At 46.5% G+C, this 22400-nt stretch overlaps 1 protein-coding gene across 5 annotated transcripts in view; it reads left to right on the forward strand.

Annotated features, from left to right (window-relative positions):
* The window catches only part of CEP112 (centrosomal protein 112), a 306787-nt gene that overhangs the window by 59628 nt on the left and 224759 nt on the right, over positions 1-22400 (forward strand). For all 5 annotated transcript variants that reach the window (XM_065908690.1, XM_065908693.1, XM_065908692.1 and 2 more), the window contains 6 exons: positions 588-706; positions 2963-3106; positions 15970-16124; positions 16437-16566; positions 18751-18843; positions 19713-19772. In XM_065908690.1, coding sequence (XP_065764762.1) covers positions 588-706; positions 2963-3106; positions 15970-16124; positions 16437-16566; positions 18751-18843; positions 19713-19772 — 701 coding nt within the window. The remainder of the gene's footprint in view (positions 1-587; positions 707-2962; positions 3107-15969; positions 16125-16436; positions 16567-18750; positions 18844-19712; positions 19773-22400) is intronic.

A 22400-nucleotide genomic window follows, 5' to 3' on the forward strand; every position in this document is an offset into this window, starting at 1 on the left:
AGGAGGAGACTGGTTGGTTCCGGAAGGAGGCGTGACTTGAACTGAGACTGATTTGAGCGCACGGTGTTTCAGCAGCGCAGCAGGGCAGGCCAGGTGGATAGGTGGGCGCATCTGGGCAAGAGGATGAGAAGAGGGTCTGCAGATAGGTTGGTGTGTTTTCGAGGTTAAACACACGGACGTGGCTGAAGATACGGCCAGAAAGCGGTCAGGTCTGAGGAGCCGTTTCCTGTGTCAGAGGCTTTGGGTCTCTGTCTTGTGGGAGGGGAACTGGGAGTTAAGGTCTGAGGGTAGCGGTGCCGCATGGGCACGGGGAAAGGGCCGCTGCAGAGCGGTGGCGGACACCCTGCAGGGGAGCTAGGGAGGCCAGCACACCGTGCGTGTGGCCTGGGGGTGAGCCGCAGGGGCTTCACTGGGGCCGCGGAGGTGGACGTGGAAAAGAGGAGGGAGGAGGAGATACTTTAGGGGAGAGCAGAGAAGACTGGGAGGAAGATGGGATGATCTGTTAACGGGTGCACTTTGCTTTTTATCACCGGACTCTTATGTGGCAGCTAGAATTGGTTTAATTATGGTTTCGTCATTTTTGACAGTTCAGACCCTCGTCCGTGAATGCCAGGTTATCAGAGAGACCAAAGACAACCAGATCGCAGAGTTAAAAAAGATATGCGAGCAGAGCACAGAATCTCTGAATAATGATTGGGAAAAAAAGGTAAGCTACAGAAAATAAAATAGTGATGGAAAAATATAAAGGGTTATACTTTAACATAGCCTACTTAATTATAAAATAATGGATATTCACAAAATATAGAGAAGAGTTTGAAAAAATAAAAGTAATAGTGTTCTAGACCATCTAGAAATAGCTGTTGTGTTTTGGTATACTTTTTTCTGGAAGTTTAATAATTTATAAACTAGTTTTCATTTAGAAAAGTTACTTTTAACAATTCTTGGATTTAATTAAGGCTTTGAATTTTTGTCAGAGCTAATAAACTTTAAGCAGAATTCATAGGGATATAATAGCAGGGTAATTTTGGGGAGTTAAATTGTCCAAATTTTGGATGTAGGCCCCTGGATCATTTCTTTTCTGAAATCTCAGATGACACAATAGTTGTAGTATAAACTTGTTTTTGGTGTAAACAAAATCAGTTGTAGATGGATTATTCTTAGAGGAACATTTAATTAAGAAAAATGTTTTCATTAAATTTAGCAGAGCTAAGAGTAATGTAAAAAATACTTATAATGTGTCATAAAAGTCTTACCTAGTCCCACATAGTAACTACTTTCAGGCTTCCCTGTGGCTCAGCGATGAAGAATCTGCCTGCAATGCAGGAGATGTGGGTTCAGTCCCTGGGTTGGGAAGATCCCCTGGAGGAGGCATGGCACCCCACTCCAGCGTTCTTGCCTGGAGAAGCCCATGGGCAGAGGAGCCTGGCGGCTGCAGTCCACGGGGCCACAGAGAGTCAGACAGGGCTGAGCACGCAGGCAGGTACGCAGTCCTTTCATTTAGGAGCTCTTCGCCACTGGTTGAAATTACAGTATGTACTCACAGGAGATGAAACACGTTACTTCTTCTGAGTAAGTCGGCCGTGAAGGTCTTCGGTGAGCTCCTGCAGCTGACCATCTCCCAGTGGGTTGAGTTTGGGCCTTTTCCTGGGCCCCGCGGGTGTTTGGAGCCCACGCCGGGTGCCTGTGTCCTGGGGCCGCGGCTCCAGGGGGAGGAGGGCCCCTGTCCAGAGGGCAGACGGAGCGAGCGCTCGTCCAGGTTCATGTTCCTTGCTGTGCCTGTACCTTTTCTGTGACGTTGGCATGTCTTTTTTCTGGCTGCTGCAAGTACACATTTCATTATTTAACACTTCACTCAAGACACCCGTCTTCTTAAAACCAGGCCAGCAGTAATTGGAAAACACTCTACAGTATCTGTAAAACTATATAAATTATAACTTACTTTGACTTGATTAAATGTATATATAAATGCCAGACACTGGAATAACTATTCTGAGCTCCATCAGGCTTCAGATCTGTGAGCCTGGGCTGGGTGCAGAGGACAGGAACTAGATTCCGAATTCCCTGTCCGTGAAGATGGGTGGACAACAGGAACTAGATTCCGAATTCCCCGCCCGTGAAGACAGGTGGACAGCAGGAACTAGATTCCGGATTCCCCGCCCGTGAAGACGGGTGGACAGCAGGAACTAGATTCCGGATTCCCCGCCCGTGAAGACAGGTGGACAGCAGGAACTAGATTCCGGATTCCCCGCCCGTGAAGACGGGTGGACAAATGCCCACGAGGCTTGTCGCCTGGGTTTTCCACTTCCTTAGAGGCTGCCCATTGAAACTTGGTTTCCTTACCTTAGTTGCATCCCTGTTTCAGCATCTCACCGACTTCAGCATATGTGCACAGTCCTCGTTCAGATGGCCAGTGTGCACAAAGACATGGAGCGTGCAGCTCTCCCGAGGGCTGGCTTTGGTTGACACATGCCACCTTTGTGTCCACTTAGTGTAGTTTATGGACTGGATAAAAATAGTTTCTTGCTGGGAGTCAGGTTGAAGGATAAAGCATTTTGAACATTACTCTTGCGCAAGGTTTCATGCAAATAAGATAAAAATTCTGTGAGATGGCAATCTTAATTGATAGCAGTATTATAAATACCCTTGTTTTCTAATATCAGGCTGATTCTGGTGCTGTTTACCTGAGGCATTGTGTTATCTGATTTATTTACTATTTCTGCCTGCGGTGGATCATCCCCTTTAATATTTGTTTATCCAATAAAACTTTCAATTCAGGAAAATAAACAAAAAATTGTTTCTTAATCTTGCTCTTTACAAGAATATTTACTTTGCATATTTTATATCTTTTGTTGTTCAGGTCACCATATAAATAAATAGAGAAATATAGGGAAGCTTTTTTTCTGAATTACAAAATAGTCCATTCTGTAACAGTAGTGAAAGAGTCAATTCTTCTCCTCGGTAGCTCCACAACGCTGTAGCAGAAATGGAAAAGGAAAAGTTTGAACTTCAGAAGCGACACACGGAAAATATTCAAGACCTGCTCGAGGACACAAACGTGCGGCTGAACAAAATGGAGGGTGAATACGTGGCGCAGACGCAGTGCACAGTACGTCTGCTTTCCTTGTCTTATCGCTTTATGAGCTGTCCTCTTCACCCCCTGTCCTCAGGCCTCCCCGCTCCCGGAGCGTGCAGTGCAAGGCAAGTGTGCAGTGGAGTTAAAACCGCCCGCCTTCCTCCCCAACACAGCCTTGCACGTGGCAGTGTGCAGCCTCCTCCAGTGGCCGTGGGATTTCCCGGGGGTCGTTTGTTGTCACTTCTTTTTTATTTTATTTTTTTACCCCACCAAACCTTTACAAACCTTTCTCCTTTTTTTTTTCCCCACTGACTTTCAGCCTAGAGATAACTTCTTTACTTTTTTCCTTTCTGTTTTATTTATTTGTTTCAGTCTTTTTGACTGAAGACGCGGTTGTTTTTCTGGGAATGTGTAATGCCCGTGGGAAGACAGTCAGATTGGGAGGTGGAGTGGTGTGGCTGTAATGCCCGTGGGAAGACAGTCAGATCAGGAGGTGGAGCAGTGTGGCTGTAATGCCGTGGGAAGACAGTCAGATCGGGAGGTGGAGCAGTGTGGCTGTAATGCCGTGGGAAGACAGTCAGATCGGGAGGTGGAGCAGTGTGGCTGTAATGCCTGGGAAGATGGTCAGAATGGGAGGTGGAGTGGTGTGGCTGTAATGCCCGTGGGAAGACAGACAGATCGGGAGGTGGAGTCATGTGGCTGTAATGCCTGTGGGAAGACAGTCAGATCAGGAGGTGGAGCAGTGTGGCTGTAATGCCCGTGGGAAGACAGACAGATCGGGAGGTGGAGCAGTGTGGCTGTAATGCCGTGGGAAGACAGTCAGATCGGGAGGTGGAGTGGTGTGGCTGTAATGCCCGTGGGAAGACAGTCAGATCGGGAGGTGGAGTGGTGTGGCTGTAATCCCTGGGAAGATGGTCAGAATGGGAGGTGGAGTGATGTGGCTGTAATGCCCGTGGGAAGACAGTCAGATCAGGAGGTGGAGCGATGTGGCTGTAATGCCCGTGGGAAGACAGTCAGATCGGGAGGTGGAGTGGTGTGGCTGTAATGCCCGTGGGAAGACAGACAGATCGGGAGGTGGAGCAGTGTGGCTATAATGCCGTGGGAAGACAGTCAGATCGGGAGGTGGAGTGGTGTGGCTGTAATGCCCGTGGGAAGACAGTCAGATCGGGAGGTGGAGTGGTGTGGCTGTAATCCCTGGGAAGATGGTCAGATCAGGAGGTGGAGCGATGTGGCTGTAATGCCCGTGGGAAGACAGTCAGATCAGGAGGTGGAGCAGTGTGGCTATAATGCCGTGGGAAGACAGTCAGATCGGGAGGTGGAGTGGTGTGGCTGTAATGCCCGTGGGAAGACAGACAGATCGGGAGGTGGAGCAGTGTGGCTATAATGCCGTGGGAAGACAGTCAGATCGGGAGGTGGAGTGGTGTGGCTGTAATGCCCGTGGGAAGACAGACAGATCAGGAGGTGGAGTCGTGTGGCTGGTGGAAGGCGGTCTTTCTTAGTCGCTCTGTCTTGACTGAGGGAGCAGACACAGATGCCCTGTGGGTAAGCCCAGAGTCCCTTCCTGAGGATTCAGAGGGGGGCCACCAGCGTACACAGCATGAGACCAGGCGCGTCCTCCTAGCAAGGATGGAGGGCCCCCAGAGCCCCTCGCTGAGTCCCTGCTTGCAGAGGAGGGTCTTCAGCCTTGAGAGGCTCAGCTGCCTTCCTGAATTACGGAAGCCTGGAGAAGGTGGGCTGAGGGCGCCTGGACCCGGGGCCTCACGTCTGAGGCAGTGCACCTCGTCCTCCTTGTTCCTGATACGTGATCTGACCTCGTGGCGTGTAGACCCTGAATCCTCAACACGAGCACCGCCCGCTGGCCACTGAGCCCCCTCAGTCTCCTGGCTTTTCCCAAGTGCCTCCTTGGCTTTAAAGCTGTGGAGTCTGAGCCAGAGTCTGTTACCTAGGCGTGTCTTGGGGACCCCAGACTGGCCGAAGGGCCCGTTTCAGAGGGTGGAAGGGATGGGACGCCGCACGCACAGTGATGCAGAGCTGGCTCCAGTCCCAGGTCCTTAACGGCCTGAGCGCCTGCCAGCCCTAGGGTGTTCAGTGTCCTCGTCCGTCAGGCGGGGTGGCAGCAGGAGTGCGTGTAGTGTGTGTTGCTGGGATGTTGGATGTGTTAATAAACATAAATTACGTCATGTAGTAAGTACTCAACAGATAGCTGTAGCATACGAGGACAGCGATCAGGAGACCTGCACACGCAAGGAGGCACTCAGTTCAGGACGCTGGTGGGCGTTTGCTTGAAGACAGCAGGCTGAACGCAGTGTGAACCTCCGTTCCCTCCCACAGAGATGCAGCCGTGACCAGCGGGATGGAGGGGAGAGCGGTGACGGTCTGGGGTTGGGCCAGGCGAGGGGTGGGCTGACACCGAGCCAGCCGGGTCAGGAAAGCAGAACCCTGAGTCGGCCTGGAAGGAACCTAAGCAGCAGACAGTTCCATGTGCATCTTCCAGGGCCGAGGGCCTGTCCTGCTGTCACCTCTGGAGGAGGGGATGCAGGTGGGGCTTCAGCAGGTAGAGTGCTGGACAGCTTAAGAACCAGCTAGATGTGGAACTGGGGAGAAGAATATAGTGGGTTTATTATACAACTCCTCCTCCTTTTGTGTATGTTTGAAATGTCCCATAACAAAACTTTAAAAAATTTTGTATGATTTGTCTGTGCCAAACCTTCAGATTGCAGAATCCTTAGTTGCAGCATGTAGGGTCTATTTCCCTGACCAGGGCTCAAACTCGGGCCCCCCACTCTGGGAGGCGGAGTCCTAACTGCTGGTTCACCAGGGAGTCCCTCTATCCTTGTTGTAACGTCTGTCCATTTTAGAATATTTTCCAATGATAATACTGGATGTGAAAAATAAGAATTGAAATAAAAGGTGTAATAGATATAATTAGAAACAATACAATAAATACAGCAGAAGGAAGTCTACTAAAAAATTAAATGAGAGTAAGATCAGAATTGGAGAAAGAAATGGCAACCCACTCCAGTACTCTTGCCTGGAAAATCCCATGGATGGAGGAGCCTGGTGGGCTACAGTCCATGGGGTTTCGAAGAGTCCAACACGACTGAGTGACTTCACTTTACTTTTCACTTTCATGCATTGGAGAAGGAAATGGCAACCCACTTCAGTGTTCTTGCCTGGAGAATTCCAGGGACGGGGGAGCCTGGTGGGCTGCCGTCTGTGGGGTTGCACAGAGTCGGACACGACTGAAGCGACTTAGCAGCAGCAGCAGCAAGATCAGAATGGGCTTCCCTTGTAGCTCAGTCAGTAAAGAATCTGCCTGTAATGCAGGAGACCTGGATTCAATTCCTGGGTCGGGAAGATCCCCTGGAGAAGGAAATGGCAGCCCACTCCAGTATTCTTGCCTGGAGAATCCCATGGACGGAGGAGCCTGGTAGGTTCCTAGTCCACATGGTCACAGGAATCGGACACAACTTATTGACTAAAACACAGCCACCACCACCAAGATCAGAATGGAAAACTATCCTAGGAGCAGAGGCTCGGAAGAAAGTGCAAGGAGACAGAAACATGGAATGAGACCATGGAGTGAGGAGGATAGATCTTTTTGAAGAAATCATCTAAATTAATTTCTCGGAATTAAAGAAAAATGAAAAACACAAAGGGCTCAAATAATGCCCCAAATACTCAGACTTGGCAACACTGGAGTGACACTTAACGCATAAAAATCGAAGATATTTGCTGATGTTTGAAACTGCCTGTGTCTTCACTTGGCGCCGTCTTAGGGCCACGCTTTCCCACACATTCACCTCCTCCTGTTGCTCCACTATCTTCTGGAATTTCAGGCAGAAGGAACAGCCAGCGCAGAAATCCCAGAGCTGGGACACCCCAGCCGACGGCAGCAGGGATGGGGCCTTGTGAGCAGAGAGCAAGGTGGAGGGAGAATTTGTCAGGGCATAGATCAGGGAAAACCTCGTGATTGATCCTTTAGAAAAACAAACAGCTTTATTGGTGTATGCTTATAACTAGCATACTGTAAGATTCACCTGTTTTAAAGCATTCAATTCCGTGAATTTTTGGCATCTTGCATTGCATTTGTAGTGGATTGAGTACGTCAGAGTGGTTCCTTGTGAATGTTACTCTTAATGTGTCTGTCTTGCTCTGTGCAGAGAGCAAACTGTGGGCTCCGAGAACGGACTCGGGGGCGCTGGGGACCCAGGGCCATGGGCGCGGTGCGGGGGACAGGCGGCTGGGCTGGGGTCTGCGGAGGGCGAGCGCCGCCGCTGCGGGGCTGCTCCCTGCTGGGGCGGGGCGCCCGACACGGACCAGCTCTCCTCGGCAAATCCGGGGTCTGTGTTCTGGGGAATCAGCACAAGGATGATATTCGAGGCTGTGAACAAAAGCCAGATGTATATCCGAAATACATTTTTGTCATCTCAGCCTCCTAAATTTTCACAAACATGAATATATTAAGTGATTGTAGGGCTGAAATTTATGAAACATTAATTGCTTACAATGTTTGCTGCACTGTAATTTTTCATTAGATAGGTAACATTAAGAGAGTAATAGCTTTCAAATTGGAATTTTTAATTTTTATAAATTTGTAGTGTAAACTAAAGTCATACTTTGGGGCCAAGAGGTTACTGTTAGAGAAACTGCTTTCTATTTTTAATGGAAGTTGAATTTAAAAATTAGCATTCAGACCTTGTCATTAGGCAACAGTAAAATATAGAGAAGAATGGACGGGTCTGTCAGCAGGGTTGAATTTAAGAATCATCAAAACTAGACAGATCTTGCTGAGCCGCTCCTGACTTAATAATTAAACAAGGTAGAGTTCAAGGCGCGGCTTAAGATGAAAGACGAGACTGTCACTGAGAATTAGTTCCTGGGTTTGTTCTTTCAGGCTCTCTTCTTTTTTTAATTGGGTCTTATTTTTTCCCCGTTCCGTTTTTTTGGAAGCAGACATTTGTACAGATGATTAGACCCATGTCTCTTGGTACTGGCGGGGTCTCCTTGTGTGAAACCAACAATTAAACATGGAAACACTGGATTTTTAGAATGGCGTGTTACAGCTTATAAACGTGAAAACGGTAGCAGTGTTCTTAGAGGCTTGGGGAGGTGACAGCTGTGAAGTGTAGGGCTCTCTTCACATCAGGGGTTTAGACACACAGTCCGTGAGCGGCTTTACTGAGATTTTAGACTTTCTTAGCGGAATTCTTTGCCCCTCTTTCTAGCGCAGATGCCACTGGCAATCTTGTGAAGTTTATGCATCCCTCTCCGCATAATATTTGGCAATTTAATAAAATTATATAAGATGACAAAGAAATTATAGTTACAGTCATCAAAATATTAATAAATCAGAGTCATGATAAAGTAATACATATGCTTCTAAACAAATGCAATAAATATCATGATTGAGCAGTGGGCCTAATAAGTGTAGTAACTTATGAATAATGATGGGGGTAAACAATATTCAAAAGCTGAGTGCAGAATAATTGATGCTTTTGGACTGTGGTGTTGGAGGAGACTCTTGAGAGTCCATTGGACTGCAAGGATATCCAACCAGTCCATCTTAAAGGAAATCAGTCCTGAATATTCATTGGAAGGACTGACGGTGAAACTGAAACTTCAATACTTTGGCCACCTGATGTGAAGAACTGACTCGTTGGAAAAGACCCTGATGCTGGGAAAGATTGAGAGCAGGAGGAGAAGGGGACGACAGAGGATGAGATGGTCGGATGGCATCACCAACTTGATGAACATGAGTTTGAGCAAGCTCCGGGAGTTGGTGAAGGACAGGGAAGCCTGGCGTGCTGCAGTCCATGGGGGTCGCAAAGAGTCAGACGCGACTGAGCGACTGAACTGACTGAAACAGTATTAGGGATTATCGCACACTATATTGGTCTGAAACTACCTGTGATTTCCGTCATTCACAGGCGTTGCTAGTACTTCATTGGCGGTTGACTGTACTCATGGTTGAAGGGAAATGCTGAAGGTCCGTCAGGGGACTGGAAATAGAGATGAGCTGTTTTTCCACTCAAAGCCCCTGACACTCCAAGTTCTATTCATGGACCTAAATCGAGTTTAAGAGTATCACAGGCCTTAGAGGCGTAAAGCGTTGTGTTGACCATGTACAGTTATCCTCCACTGCTGGTGGCGAGCATGATCGGAGAGCAGCGCGTCACTCTCCGGCGTGGCTGGGATTCGTCATTTCATAGCTGCCGTCAGCATTTCTCTTCCAGCCTCACAGTGTTAAAGAAGAATCTCCTGACTAGCATCAGTTGATTATTTTGAATAGGATTGCCATTTAAACAAATAGATTTTATTTTCTAGAGGGTTTTAGATTTACAGGAAGTTTGAGAGGATGGTGCAGAGTTCCCAGGTGCCCCACACCCAGCTCCCTCTGTGTGACACCGTACGCTATTCTGGTATGCTTCTCGCAGTCAGCAAATCAGCAGGACGCGTTAATAAACCAAAGTCCATAGTCTGCTCAGTTTTCCTTCCCTTTTCCCCCATGGCCTTCTTTTCCCAGGACCTCATCCAGACACCACATTCTGTTTCCTCCTTAGGCTCCTTTGGTTGTGACAGTGTCCCAGACGCCCCCGTGTCTCATGACCGCAGCAGTTTTGAGGAGGACTGGTCAGGAATACTGGGGATGCCCTGCCTCCTGTTCTTCTCATGAGAAGATGGGCTATGGGCCGACGCAGTCGGTCGTGGAAGTCACGTGCTGCTCTCCACGTCACACCAAGGGCACACGCTGCTCATGGCCACCCCCGTGGGCGTTAGCCCTGGGCGCCTGGCTGGGGTGGCGTGTGCTGGGTTCTCCCCCGTGAGGGTGGCCCCCGCCTTTCCACTCTGTCCTCTCTGGAGGAAAGTTCCCGTGGGTAGCCTGTGCGTGAGGAGTGCGCGGTGTACCGTCTATAACCCAGGGGAGGGGAATCTGAATTATCGGGAGTTTCTCTACAGGGAAGTCTGTCTCGTCTCCCTCATTTGTTAATTATTGAGCGATTTACTTTTATCAGTGTGGATATTATTGATGTTCTGGATATAATCCCGTATTCCTTCCTTTTGTCACTTAAGTTGCTCTAGCTTCAGCCACTGGGAGATTCTCAGGAGGCCCCGGGCCACTCTGACCCCCCCCAATGTGGAGGATGGAGAGTGGTGTCAGAGACCGAGGTCTGCTTCCCGGGGGTGCCCGTGACGTGGGGGGTGTCGTTTCTTTCCTGTCCCCTCACCAGACAGTGCTGTGTGTGTACAAGCCTGTGTGTGTAGGCACACCTGTGAACCTCCGTATCTATGACCAACCGCCTCTGTGTAAGCCAAGCACAATCTCCTGCTGGTGTCTGTACCCTGAACCTTTGCCGCACGGGTCAGTCCAGCCTTTTCCTCTCTCCCGTAAGCGCTCAGTCTGACAGCGGGAGCTTGGCCTGCACCACCCTCCGTTCGCTTTCTGACTGTTCACTTGGTGCAGACATGGGATGCTCAGGGTTGTTGGCCCGTGTCCTCGGGGGACCAGGCCTGCCGACCAGCGTGGGGCGCACGTGCGGTTCTTGCCGCGTCTGGTCTCAGGTCCTCAGCCTTCCTGCCACCCCTTCAGCGAGGTTTTTTACATACTTGTGATATAACAAGGTTCTCTTTTCACAGCCTGTATTTCTTCCTGGGATCCCCAAACTACTAAATTATTTTTTTAAGTTTGCATAAAGCTCATCCTTTGTGCTTTAAAATTCCGTGGGTTTTGACAAATGCTTCTAGTTGCGTATATACCATTATGGTTTTATACATAGCGTTTTCACTATCTTGAATTCACACATGCTTCATCCTGTTCTTCCCCTGCACCTCTCTCTAGGATCTCTGGCAACCACTGATCACCTTAACTGTCTGTAAAACATCGTTTTTTGCATAGTTTCTTTTCCAAAATATATAATTGGAATCATACAGTGTGTAGCCTTTTCAGACTGGCTTCTTTCATTAAAAATTATACATTTATGGTTTCTTCATGTCTTTTTATGGCTTTATAGCTCATTTCTTTTTATTGCTGAATTCTATTCAATTATATGGATTAACATTGTTTATTCACGTCCCTATCGAAGGACATCGTGGTCGCATCTCCTTTTGGCAGTTACAAACATTTGGCTGTTACAGACATTCGCCTTCAAGTATTTGCCTGATCATAGTTTTCAGATCACTTATGACTGAGCATTTTCACTATAGAATGTCCAACCAAAAGAGACGGGTGAATATGTGCACCATGAAACATGTGAAAATGTTCATAGCAGCATTATTATTAATAACCGAACACTGAAGACAACCAGTCAGTCAGTAAAATGGATAGATTATTTTAGGTGTATTCCACAATGGAGCAGTGAATATAGCCCTGAAAATACTGCTGCAACCCATGTCATGGATGACAGCTCTCACAGACAGGTGATATTCCTGGCCCAAAAGGGCACATGCTCTCTGAATTTATTTACAGAAAGTTCAGCAAAAGACAGTTGTTTTTTTTTTGTGATAGACATCAGAATAGTGGCTACCTCTCTGTAGAGGATGAGCACTGAGGCATCTGAGCAGCCCCTGTGCTGACATCTTGTCCTGGCTCATGGCGTGGCTTCCCGTGCTAAGGAATCCCCTTGCCGTAGAGGAGACACAAGCTTGATCCCTGGGTGCAGAAGATGCCCTGGAGAGGGAACAGCCCACTCTAGAGAAGGCAGCCCACTCCCGTGCTCTTGCCTGGGACACCCCACGGGCCTGGTGGGCTCTCACGCAAGGGTTGGACACAACTTGGTGACTAAATCACCACCACCACTGGTTCATGGCTGTTTTCAAGTAACAAACTATCAAGATACATGTTCAAGATTTGTGCATTTTGTATATATATTTCAAGAAGAATTTTATGAAGTAAAATGTGTTGCTCCTTTTCCCATAGGAATTGAACTTTGGACTATAAATAGTTGCTAATTACTAATCCTTTCTAATTTTTGACTCCTGTAGTATTTCACACAAAGTTTGTATGTAAAATTCCAGCATTTCTTATTCTATCTATTGCTTATGTAACTGAAAGCCCATCGGATATTTTATAATTTCCTAGTACTTAACTTGCTGAAAATAATGTCTGTGTTTCCTAACAAAATAATGCCCTTTCACAGCCTTCCCCTAAATTCCCACTGTGCCGTTCGTCTTGGAGCGTTTGGTTTTGGAACTGAGACACCTGTGATTTTTGCTGCCTGTCGCTTGCTGCAGATAGTGTTTTACTTGATCACACTGCTTCTCCGGGACTTTGCTTGGAGCTACCCCGCCCCCTTCTGTTTCCGCAGCTCCCACTCAGGCTCGGGCCATGGTTGCCTCGTCCCGGGCCCTTCCGGCCGCTCCCCCGTCCTCCTCTTGTTCCAGGTCCCGCACGTGCAGGTGGTTTCGTTTGCCCGCGACCGAGGCCTTGAGTTGCTAACCTAATGCCCATTGTAACCTCTGTCTACAAGCCATGTCCGTTCACAAACTCCAACCTCGGGTTCCGAGTGCCCCCTCTGAGGCCACAGTGTGGGAAGGTATTCTTTGTGCCCAAGGTAATCTGTCTGTTCCTCTCTGATTCTGTAGTTAGTTAAAAAGCCTGGAATCCCCCTTCCGCCCTGTTTGTTACAGCCTGAAAAATATGGCTGGACATCAGCATCTTTTTATCTTTGTAACTTTTGGCCCCATTTTGAGGTTTCCACTATTTTGTGTCCCCTCGGGTCTTTGTATTCATTAAAAAAAAAAAACATTATTTTGGCCAAATGTTGTTAAGGTGTTTCATGTATGTCTGTAGGGTTTCCCCTGACATGAGTTTTAACTTTCTTTTTGTTTATTGATACTTTATGTTTGCTTTTTTTTGTCTAATCCACAGTGTGTTAAGAAAATGCTTTTAAAAGTAAATATAGTAAATACAAATAGTAAAGTGAGTAACTGTGATCACACATTTTGCTTCTTGAATCAGAGAGTTTGCAGCAGCGTATGCAGAAGTATCCGTCCAGTAAACGCAGAGCTTTATACGGAAGCCAGTTTTCAGTTCGTGTGACGCACAGTAGGGACGCCTGTAACAGCGCCCTTGCACCAGGAGCCAAGCAGGCGTCACCAGCAGGTGTCACGCAGGCGCCCAGTGCGTGGGGCCTCGTGGCAGACCCGTCCTGTCTCCGTGCTAAGCCTGCCTGTTTCTGCTCCGTCCCTTCTGCTGTCTCCTTCATCCCGCTGGCCTGGCCTTTCCCGTGGGCCTGGCTGCGTGCTGTTCCTCCGCCCGAGTCCTCTCGTCGATTCCGGTCCTGCGCTTCCCTCTGCTGGCTGTTCTGTTGGCACAGCACCGGGGCTCTCAGACCGCGTGTCCTCAGACAGTGCCGGCCAGGTTGTTTTGGCCCGGTTTGGTCTATTCGTTTATTATCTATCGCCTGTGTAAACATACAGATTATTTGAAATAATTGCTAAGGGACTCTCAGGGTAAAAGTCTTCGACAGTTCGATCTTTATATGTTGGAATTAGGATGGACGTTATACAGAAAATTTATTTCCAAAATCAGTTGGAGCCTGAGAAAATGAGTCGAGTCATGTGGTAAAGGGAATGGTTCTAGGGCCTGTTTTCTGTAGACTTGGTTTTTTAGAGCTGTTTCATTCACAGCAGAATTGAGGAGGAAGGTTTATCCCCATAAGCCCTGTCCCTTCTGCTGAGAAGCAGAGCCCACACCACGGACACCCCCACCAGAGAGCAGCATCTCCCAGAGTCCGTCTCTTACCTCAGGGTCGGGTCTCAGTTATATGCCCTGTGGACTTGGACACATGCGTCATGCCACGGGTCGACCTAGCGTGCTGGTATTAGACACAGTATCTCCGCTGCCCTGGAAGGCCCGTCTCCGCCTACTCACCTTCCCCTCGCCCACCCCGGCAGTGGCTCCAGAAAATCACGTCGTTGGAGTCGTACGCTATGCAGGCTTTTCCAGTTGGTTTCTTCTGCTCGTTAATGTGCATGTAGGTCTCCTCTGTGCCCCTGCATGGTCAGAGCTCAGTTCCCCTCAGTGCTGAGCGCTGTCCCGTCCTCTGCACGCTCTGCAGTCTATCCATTCGCCTCCTGAAGGGCGTCTGCATTGCTTTTTGCCAGTTACGGGCACAAAGCTGCTGTAAACATCCGTGCGTGCAGGTTTTCGTAGGGACGCAAATTTTTGACTCATTTGGGCAAATACCAAGCAGCATGATTCCTGGATTCTATGAAAAGTGTGTTTTCTAAGAACCTGCCAAGCTGCCTCCCAGGCTGGATGTGCGGCTTTGCGTTCCTGCGTACTTGGTGAGAGCTCCTTCTGCTCCGAGCCCTTGTCAGCGCTTGTTGTCAACGCACTGGTGGGTGCAGAGTGGTGTCTTATTGCTGTTTTAGTCTGCATTTCCGTGCTCTGTGGTGACATGTGATATGACATCCTCTCCTACGCTTATTCATCAGCTCTATATCTTCTCTGGTGGGGTATCTAACTCTTTAACACATTTTTAAGTTAGGTTTATATTATTGTTGAGTTTTAAGAGTTCTTTGTATATTTTGGATAACAATCCTTCATCAGATGTGTCTTTTGCAAGTATTTTTTCCCCATTTATGGCTTACATTCTGATTCTCTTAATAAACACTGTCTTTTGTGGAATAGAAAATTTTAATTTTAATAAAGTCCAATTTATCAATTATTTCTTTAATGCTTTGGGCCATGAATATTGTATCTGAAAAGCCCTTGCCAAACCTAAGACAGCTCAGGGTTGTCCCGTGTTACTCCCTAGGACTCTGGCTCTGCACCTGGGTCTGGGATGCCTTTGAGCGAGTCTCTAGGGCCTGTGTCTAGATTCTTTGCTTGCTTGTTTTTGCGCTGGTCGTCCCGTGGTTCCAGGACCGTTTGCTGAAGCCACCCTTTGCTCCATCGTGCTGCTTTTCTTCCTCTGTGAAAAACCAGATTGTGTTTATGGGGGTCTCTTCCTGGCCTCTCTGTTCTCTTCCACTGATCTTTGACAGGCCACGGGGCTTTGATCACTGTGTCTTATAGTCAGTCTTGAAGTCGAAAGTGTCAGTCTTCCCACTGTCTTCTTCTCTTTCAGTTTTGCATCGGGTATTTTGTTCCTTTTGTCTCTCCTTGTAAACTTTTAAGAGCAGTTTGTCCATATCCATAAAATAGTTTTCTGGGATTTTAATTGGTGTTGCATTAAATCTGTAGATCAAGTTGGGAATAACCAGCATTGCATTACAGAGTCTCCCTATCCATGAACATGGACTATCTCTCCGTTTGTTTAGTTCTTTGATTTTTCTCATTCTTTCATCAGAGGTTTGTAATTTACCACGTATAGCTCTTGTATATATTTTGTCAGACTTTTTTGGGAGGGCGCTAATGTAAATAGTGGGCTTCCTGGGTCACGCTCATGGTAAAGAACCCTCTTGCCAGTGCGATAGATGTGAGAAATGTGGTTGAATCCCTGAGTCAGAAAGATCTCCTGGAGAAGGAAATGGCAACCCGCTCCAGTAATCTTGCCTAGAGAATCCCATGGACAGAGGAGCCTGGCGGGCTACGGCTCACAGGGTTGCAAGGAGTTGGACATCAGTGAAGCGACTTAGCATGCATGCCCTTAAGCTCATATCCCCGGATCCAAATGGTGCTGCTCAGCAAACAGACACCCGCTCATTGAACGGATGAGAGGCTAGAAGCGTACAAACACGTTAGCCTGTCTTGCATGGTAGAAAGCGCTCCTTTTTTTTTTTTTTTAAGACAGTTAATTTAGAGGTTGGTTTGGTTTTTATTAGTATGATTTATGGTACATTTTTTTTGTATTCTTATCTCTAATCCCTTGCATTTTTCTTCAGGTTACTTAATGATGCAGAATTGTTATCAAGTCAGAGGCTTTCTTAACAATGACCTATTCTTTCAGAACCAGATGATCAAAGAACTGGAGTCCCGTGTCCAGCAGCTGACTGGAGAAGCGGAGAACAGTAATTTACAGAAACAAAAATTAATTCAAGAAAAACTGGAACTGGAGAGATGTTACCAGATAACATGTAATGAGTTACAAGAAGTAAAGGCAAGGTATTGTCTGAGGTCAGACAACTCTCAGGTGTGGCTGTAAAAAACTGACATTAACTCTGTAAGTTACGTGGTAAAATTAAAAACGTGCATTTAGCCTTGGAAGGTTTCCAGTCTAAATGCTGCTGTTTGTTAAATTTTTTAAGTACCATTGAATGTAAGAGGCATACTGTTTAAAAACACTTGATAAAAATATGCTTACTTATTTGATGTATTGAAAGATAATGCATTTGGGTTTGACTGGCTAAAAAATTCCATTTTAGAGGTTGATTATAAATACATTGGAAGTGTATTTTATTCTCTGGTTGCTTTTAGGCGCAACACACTGCATAAAGAGAAAGACCATCTCATCAGTGATTATGAGCAAAACCTGAAACTATTACAAACCAAGTGTGACGCTGATGTCAACCTTCTGAAAAAGGAACACGCTCTTTCTGCCTCTAAGGTAGTGTAGGTGCTGACAGCTGTAGTCAGAGTCGTCATTCCCTTCCCTCAGCACAGACCCAGGAGTGCCCTGCGGAAGCTCACTGTCTGGCGTGTAAACAAGTCTCCTTTGCTTAGTTTAATGCTAAATGTCTAATATATAGCACAACATAAATACTTAATAAATTAAAATCCGCTATAAATTAACCCTTTTAATTAAACTAATTACTAAAATTTTTGAAAGAGGAAACATAAAACTCCAAGAAGTAATGTTCAGTTGTTTTAACAACATTTTTGAGTAACTCTAGTTAAGTAACATTATTATTTGAGTAACTCAAATAACTCTATACATTGTTATGTTAATAGTTAATTAATTAATAATATTGTTGATGTATAGAGCTAATATTTTGAATATAGCAATAGTAATTAATATTATTATTAATATTTTCAGATCTTGGTTATATATTAGTTTTCTTGCCCTCACACACATGTATGAGCCTACATACTCCCTTAGGACACCCACCCCCTTTTGTGTCAGATGATTGAAACTTTGTGCAGAGAAAATCATATAGCTGTGGTGCTCAAGTGGTTACTTGATATTTCAAGAATTATTAGGTTGGTGCAAACATAATCATGGTTTCAGACTGTGAATTTTAAATCATTATAACTAGGCTCAAACCCATCTTTATTTATCAAAATAGGAACCATTACAATCAACACATTTTTCCCAATGAGAAATGTTTGTTTACCCTTATTAAAATCAATGCTTAAAATCTCTAAAATCAAAGCATAAAAGCTTTAAAATCAAAGCATAAAAATCAGTGCTTCGGGATTTGATGAACTCTTAGAAAGCATTTTCTTCCTCTTGCTGGTTGCGGAAGCATTTTCCCTGCAGAAAGTTGTAAAGATGCTTGAAGAAGTGGTAGTCGGTTGGCGACAGATGAGGTGAAAATGGCAGATGAGGTAAAACTTTATAGTTCAATTCTTTCAACTTTTGAAGCATTGGTTGTGCGATGTGCAGTCAGGCATTGTCGTGGAGAATTGGGCCCATTCTGACCAGTGCTGGCTGCAGGCATTGCAATTTTTGGTGCATCTCATCAATTTGCTGAGCATATTTCTCAGGTATAATGTTTCGCAGGGATTCAGGAAGCTGTAGTGGATCAAACAGGCAGCAGACCACCAAATAAGACCTTTTTTTAGTGCAAGTTTGGCTGTGGGAAGTGCTTTGAAGCTTCTTCTCGGTCCAGCCACTGAGCTGGTCATCACCAGTTGTATTAAAATCCACTTTTAATCATACATCACAATCTGATTGAGAAATGGTTCATTGTTGTTGCACAGAAGAGAAGACACTTCAAGTATGACTTTTTTGATTTGTGGTTGGCTCGCGAGGGACCCACTGACCGAGCTTTCCGCCTTTCTGGTTTGTTGCAAATGCCAATGAGCATAGGATGGTTGACGCTGAATTCTTTGGCAACTGCTTGTGTAGTTGTAAGAGGATCGGCTTTGATGATGGGTCTCAACTGTCATTGTCAGCGTCCGATGACTGGCCACGAAGCTCTTCATCCTCAGGACCCTTGCTTCCTTCATAGGATTCCCTGAGCCACCACTGCACTGTACATTTGTGAGCGGCTCCTGGGCCAGACGTGTTGTTGATGGTGCAAGTTGTCTCTGCTGCTTTATAACTCATTTTGAACTCAGATAATAAAATCACTTGAATTTGCTTTTTGTCTAACATCTTTTCTGTAGTTTAAATATAAAATAAACAGCAAGTAATAAGTCATTAGCAAAAAAACCCCCATAAAATGAAAAATGTGCATTAAAATGATGTATAACATAACCATCACATTTATTTAGAATGTGTTCCAATATCAAATGGCAAATTGCACCAATGCAAAAACTGCAATTACTTTGGCACCAACCTAATAACTATTCCAGTGCATTTGGTTTTTAAATTAATGTTTAAAAAGTTTTGCTTACCTATTCTTTTTATATCAATATTTTCATAACTTTAAATACTATGAATTTAATTTATATCTTCATTTAAAGATTTTTTAACTTAAATTTTTGTAAAATTCACATTTATAGATGACTTTAATTCTAATTGAAACTTCAGGAAGAAAAAGGGTAAATTTATTCAACTGGAAGTTTGGAGGATGATAGAAAAATCAAAATTTCATTTTTTATTATTTTCCTGAAATCTCTTTAGGCATCTGGTATGATTAAAGAGCTAGAACAGAATGTCTGTCAATTAAAGCAGCAATTACAGGAATCAGAACTTCAGAGAAAGCAGCAGCTCAAGGTGAGTCCCGTGCTTTTAAACAGAGCAATGGCTAAAAGTTATCTGTCCTTTTCTGGGTGTATATGAATAAGTGAGTGTCAGTTAAAAAGCTCAGAAATGCAGGTAACCATTTCTGATTCTTTTATTGCACTGTATCATTTCTCATCTTATTTATTTTAACAAGTAGATGCTAATGTGATAGAGTAAGAAGAGCAATTTTAATTTGGACAGTCTACTCTTATGAGATTAGTTTGAAAAACAAACCTTATTTAAATATACTATTATTTTAGAATAATTTCCTCTTTAAATTGTTGTCTGCCATTCTCCACAGTCTCTCTCTCCCGTTTTCTCTTTCCTCCTCTTGTGCATACATCTGTCTGATTTTGGCCGCGCCCAGCGGACGCAGCGTCCTGGTTTCCTGACCAGAGGTGGAGCCTATGCCGCCTGCAGTGGAAGCGCGGCGTCCCAACTGCCGGACAGCCAGGGAATCCCCTCGTTCACTCCTTTTAGACCCTCTCTTTTTCTCTTTTGGTCAAAAAGTACCAAACCCTGATATGTGATACAACACATTATTTTCATATTGATTCATTTGATCATTGTTAAGTGGTCTCCTAATTCTAAGGGTCAGAAAGTGTCTCTCTCACTGTAACGTAGGTGCTTTTGAGGGTAGTAACATCTTCAGTAAATGGACGTTTTATGGTCTCCAACAGAAAACTATTCATGTTTCTGTTTGTGCTTTAGAAAACTGGACAGGTAGCACTCACTTACTGGTAGGCAAAACTCAAATAAGTTTGTCATCAAAGAGATTGACTTGTTTCATTAGATTACTAATTTTATTGACCCTATAAGTGATTTTAAGTATAATAAAGATAAATATTTATTATTCACAGGATCAAGAAAATAAGTTTCAAATGGAGAGAAGTCACTTAAAACGCACCTTTGAGAAAAAGGTAATATATTTTGTGGGAACCTGTAAGCCACTTATATAGCATAGGAGACAGTTAAGAGTGCATGCTAATTTCTATAAAGCCATGTGTTCTAGACTGTATTTCTAGGTTTATTTCTAGCCAGTAATCAAATTTTGCTCCTTTATTTTTCATGTTTATGAACAGCTTCTTCTGTTTGATTCTTAATTATGTTAACATTAATATACCACTTCTGTGTTTTATTTAATGAATGAAGAGTATTATTATGTTCACCTCTCATAATAACCCTTTGAAATTATATTTTGTTTTTACCAGTTTAAAAATATGATATAATTGATGGGAGTTATTTTTTTCTGTTGTATCATATGTGTAATAAAACTCTAAATAATTAACCAAAGAATATAAAACAATGAAAGAATTGTCACTGCAACTGATGAGTAAAACAGTTGATTAGTAACTATTTCCTGTCATTCAGAGTAGTGACTGTTTCTGCGGACGCATGCTGGTGTCCCTGTTATCAGTGATAACTGGGTGTCCGTGGCCACCCGTTCGCACCTCAGTGATAAAGTACAGAGGTCTACAGGGTCTGTGGCTTTCGAACTTCTGTTTTGAATTTGTTGTTTGCTCTATAACTGCAGTTGAGATAGCAGAGATTTTGTTGCTGCTTTCTAGTTATTTACAGTTCTAACATCATCCAAATTCATCCAAATTCAAACCAAATTCATCCGCTTGTAGAATACACACACAATGGAAAATGAGAAAAAGGTTACCCCCTCAGCTAATCAGACAGATTGTGTGGCACAAAGTTCTTAAAGTGCCATGAAATCACGTCTGATGTGTGTGTACCGTCCCCTGGGATGTGTGTTCACCGTCCCCTGGGATGTGTGTACCGTCTCCTGGGGTGTGTGTGTACCGTCCCCTGGGATGTGTGTTCACCGTCCCCTGGGATGTGTGTGTACCGTCCCCTGGGATGTGTGTTCACCGTCCCCTGGGATGTGTGTTCACCGTCCCCTGGGATGTGTGTGTACCGTTCCCTGGGATGTGTGTTCACCGTCCCCTGGGATGTGTGTGTACCGTTCCGTGGGATGTGTGTTCACCGTCCCCTGGGGTGTGTGTTCGCCGTCCCCTCGGGTGTGTGTGCCGTCCCCTGGGATGTGTGTACCGTCCCCTGGGATGTGTGTGTACCGTCCCCCTGGGATGTGTGTTCACCGTCCCCTGGGATGTGTGTTCACCGTCCCCTGGGGTGTGTGTGTACCGTCCCCTGGGATGTGTGTACCGTCCCCTGGGATGTGTGTTCACTGTCCCCTGCGATGTGTGTTCACCGTCCCCTGGGGTGTGTGTGTGTACCATCCCCTGGGATGTGTGTGTACCGTCCCCTGCGATGTGTGTTCACCGTCCCCCGGGATGTGTGTTCACCGTCCCCTGGGGTGTGTGTGTGTACCATCCCCTGGGATGTGTGTGTACCGTCCCCTGGGATGTGTGTTCACCATCCCCTGCGATGTGTGTTCACCATCCCCCGGGATGTGTGTTCACCGTCCCCCGGGATGTGTGTGTGCCGTCCCCTGGGATGTGTGTTCACCGTCCCCTGGGATGTGTGTGTGCCGTCCCCTGGGATGTGTGTGTTCACCGTCCCCTGCGATGTGTGTTCACCGTCCCCTGGGGTGTGTGTGCCGTCCCCTGGGATGTGTGTGTTCACCGTCCCCTGGGATGTGTGTGTACCGTCCCCTGGGATGTGTGTACCGACCCCTGGGATGTGTGTGTTCACCGTCCCCTGCGATGTGTGTTCACCGTCCCCTGGGGGGTGTGTGTGCCGTCCCCTGGGATGTGTGTTCACCGTCCCCTGGGATGTGTGTGTGCCGTCCCCTGGGATGTGTGTGTGCCGTCCCCTGGGATGTGTGTGTGCCGTCCCCTGGGGTGTGTGTTCACCGTCCCCTGGGGTGTGTGTTCACCGTCCCCTGCGGTGTGTGTTCACCGTCCCCTGGGGTGTGTGTGTGCCGTCCCCTGGGATGTGTGTGTACCGTCCCCTGGGGTGTGTGTTCACCGTCCCCTGGGGTGTGTGTGTACCGTCCCCTGGGGTGTGTGTTCACCGTCCCCTGGGGTGTGTGTACCGTCCCCTGGGATGTGTTCCGTCCCCTGGGATGTGCGTGTGCCGTCCCCTGGGATGTGTGTGTACCGTCCCCTGGGGTGTGTGTTCACCGTCCCCTGGGATGTGTGTGTACCGTCCCTTGGGGTGTGTGTTCACCGTCCCCTGGGGTGTGTGTTCACCGTCCCCTGGGATGTGTGTGTACCGTCCCCTGGGATGTGTTCCGTCCCCTGGGATGTGCGTGTGCCGTCCCCTGGGGTGTGTGTGTACTGTCCCCTGGGATGTGTGTTCACCGTCCCCTGGGATGTGTACCGTCCCCTGGGATGTGTGTGTACCGTCCCCTGGGGTGTGTGTTCACCGTCCCCTGGGGTGTGTGTTCACCGTCCCCTGGGATGTGTTCACCGTCCCCTGGGGTGTGTGTGTTCACCGTCCCCTGGGATGTGTGTGTACCGTCCCCTGGGATGTGTGTGTTCACCGTCCCCTGGGGTGTGTGTTCACCGTCCCCTGGGATGTGTGTGTTCACCGTCCCCTGGGATGTGTTCACCGTCCCCTGGGGTGTGTGTTCACCG

This window comes from Muntiacus reevesi, chromosome 18, assembly GCF_963930625.1.
Source record: "Muntiacus reevesi chromosome 18, mMunRee1.1, whole genome shotgun sequence".
Lineage (NCBI taxonomy): Eukaryota > Metazoa > Chordata > Mammalia > Artiodactyla > Cervidae > Muntiacus > Muntiacus reevesi.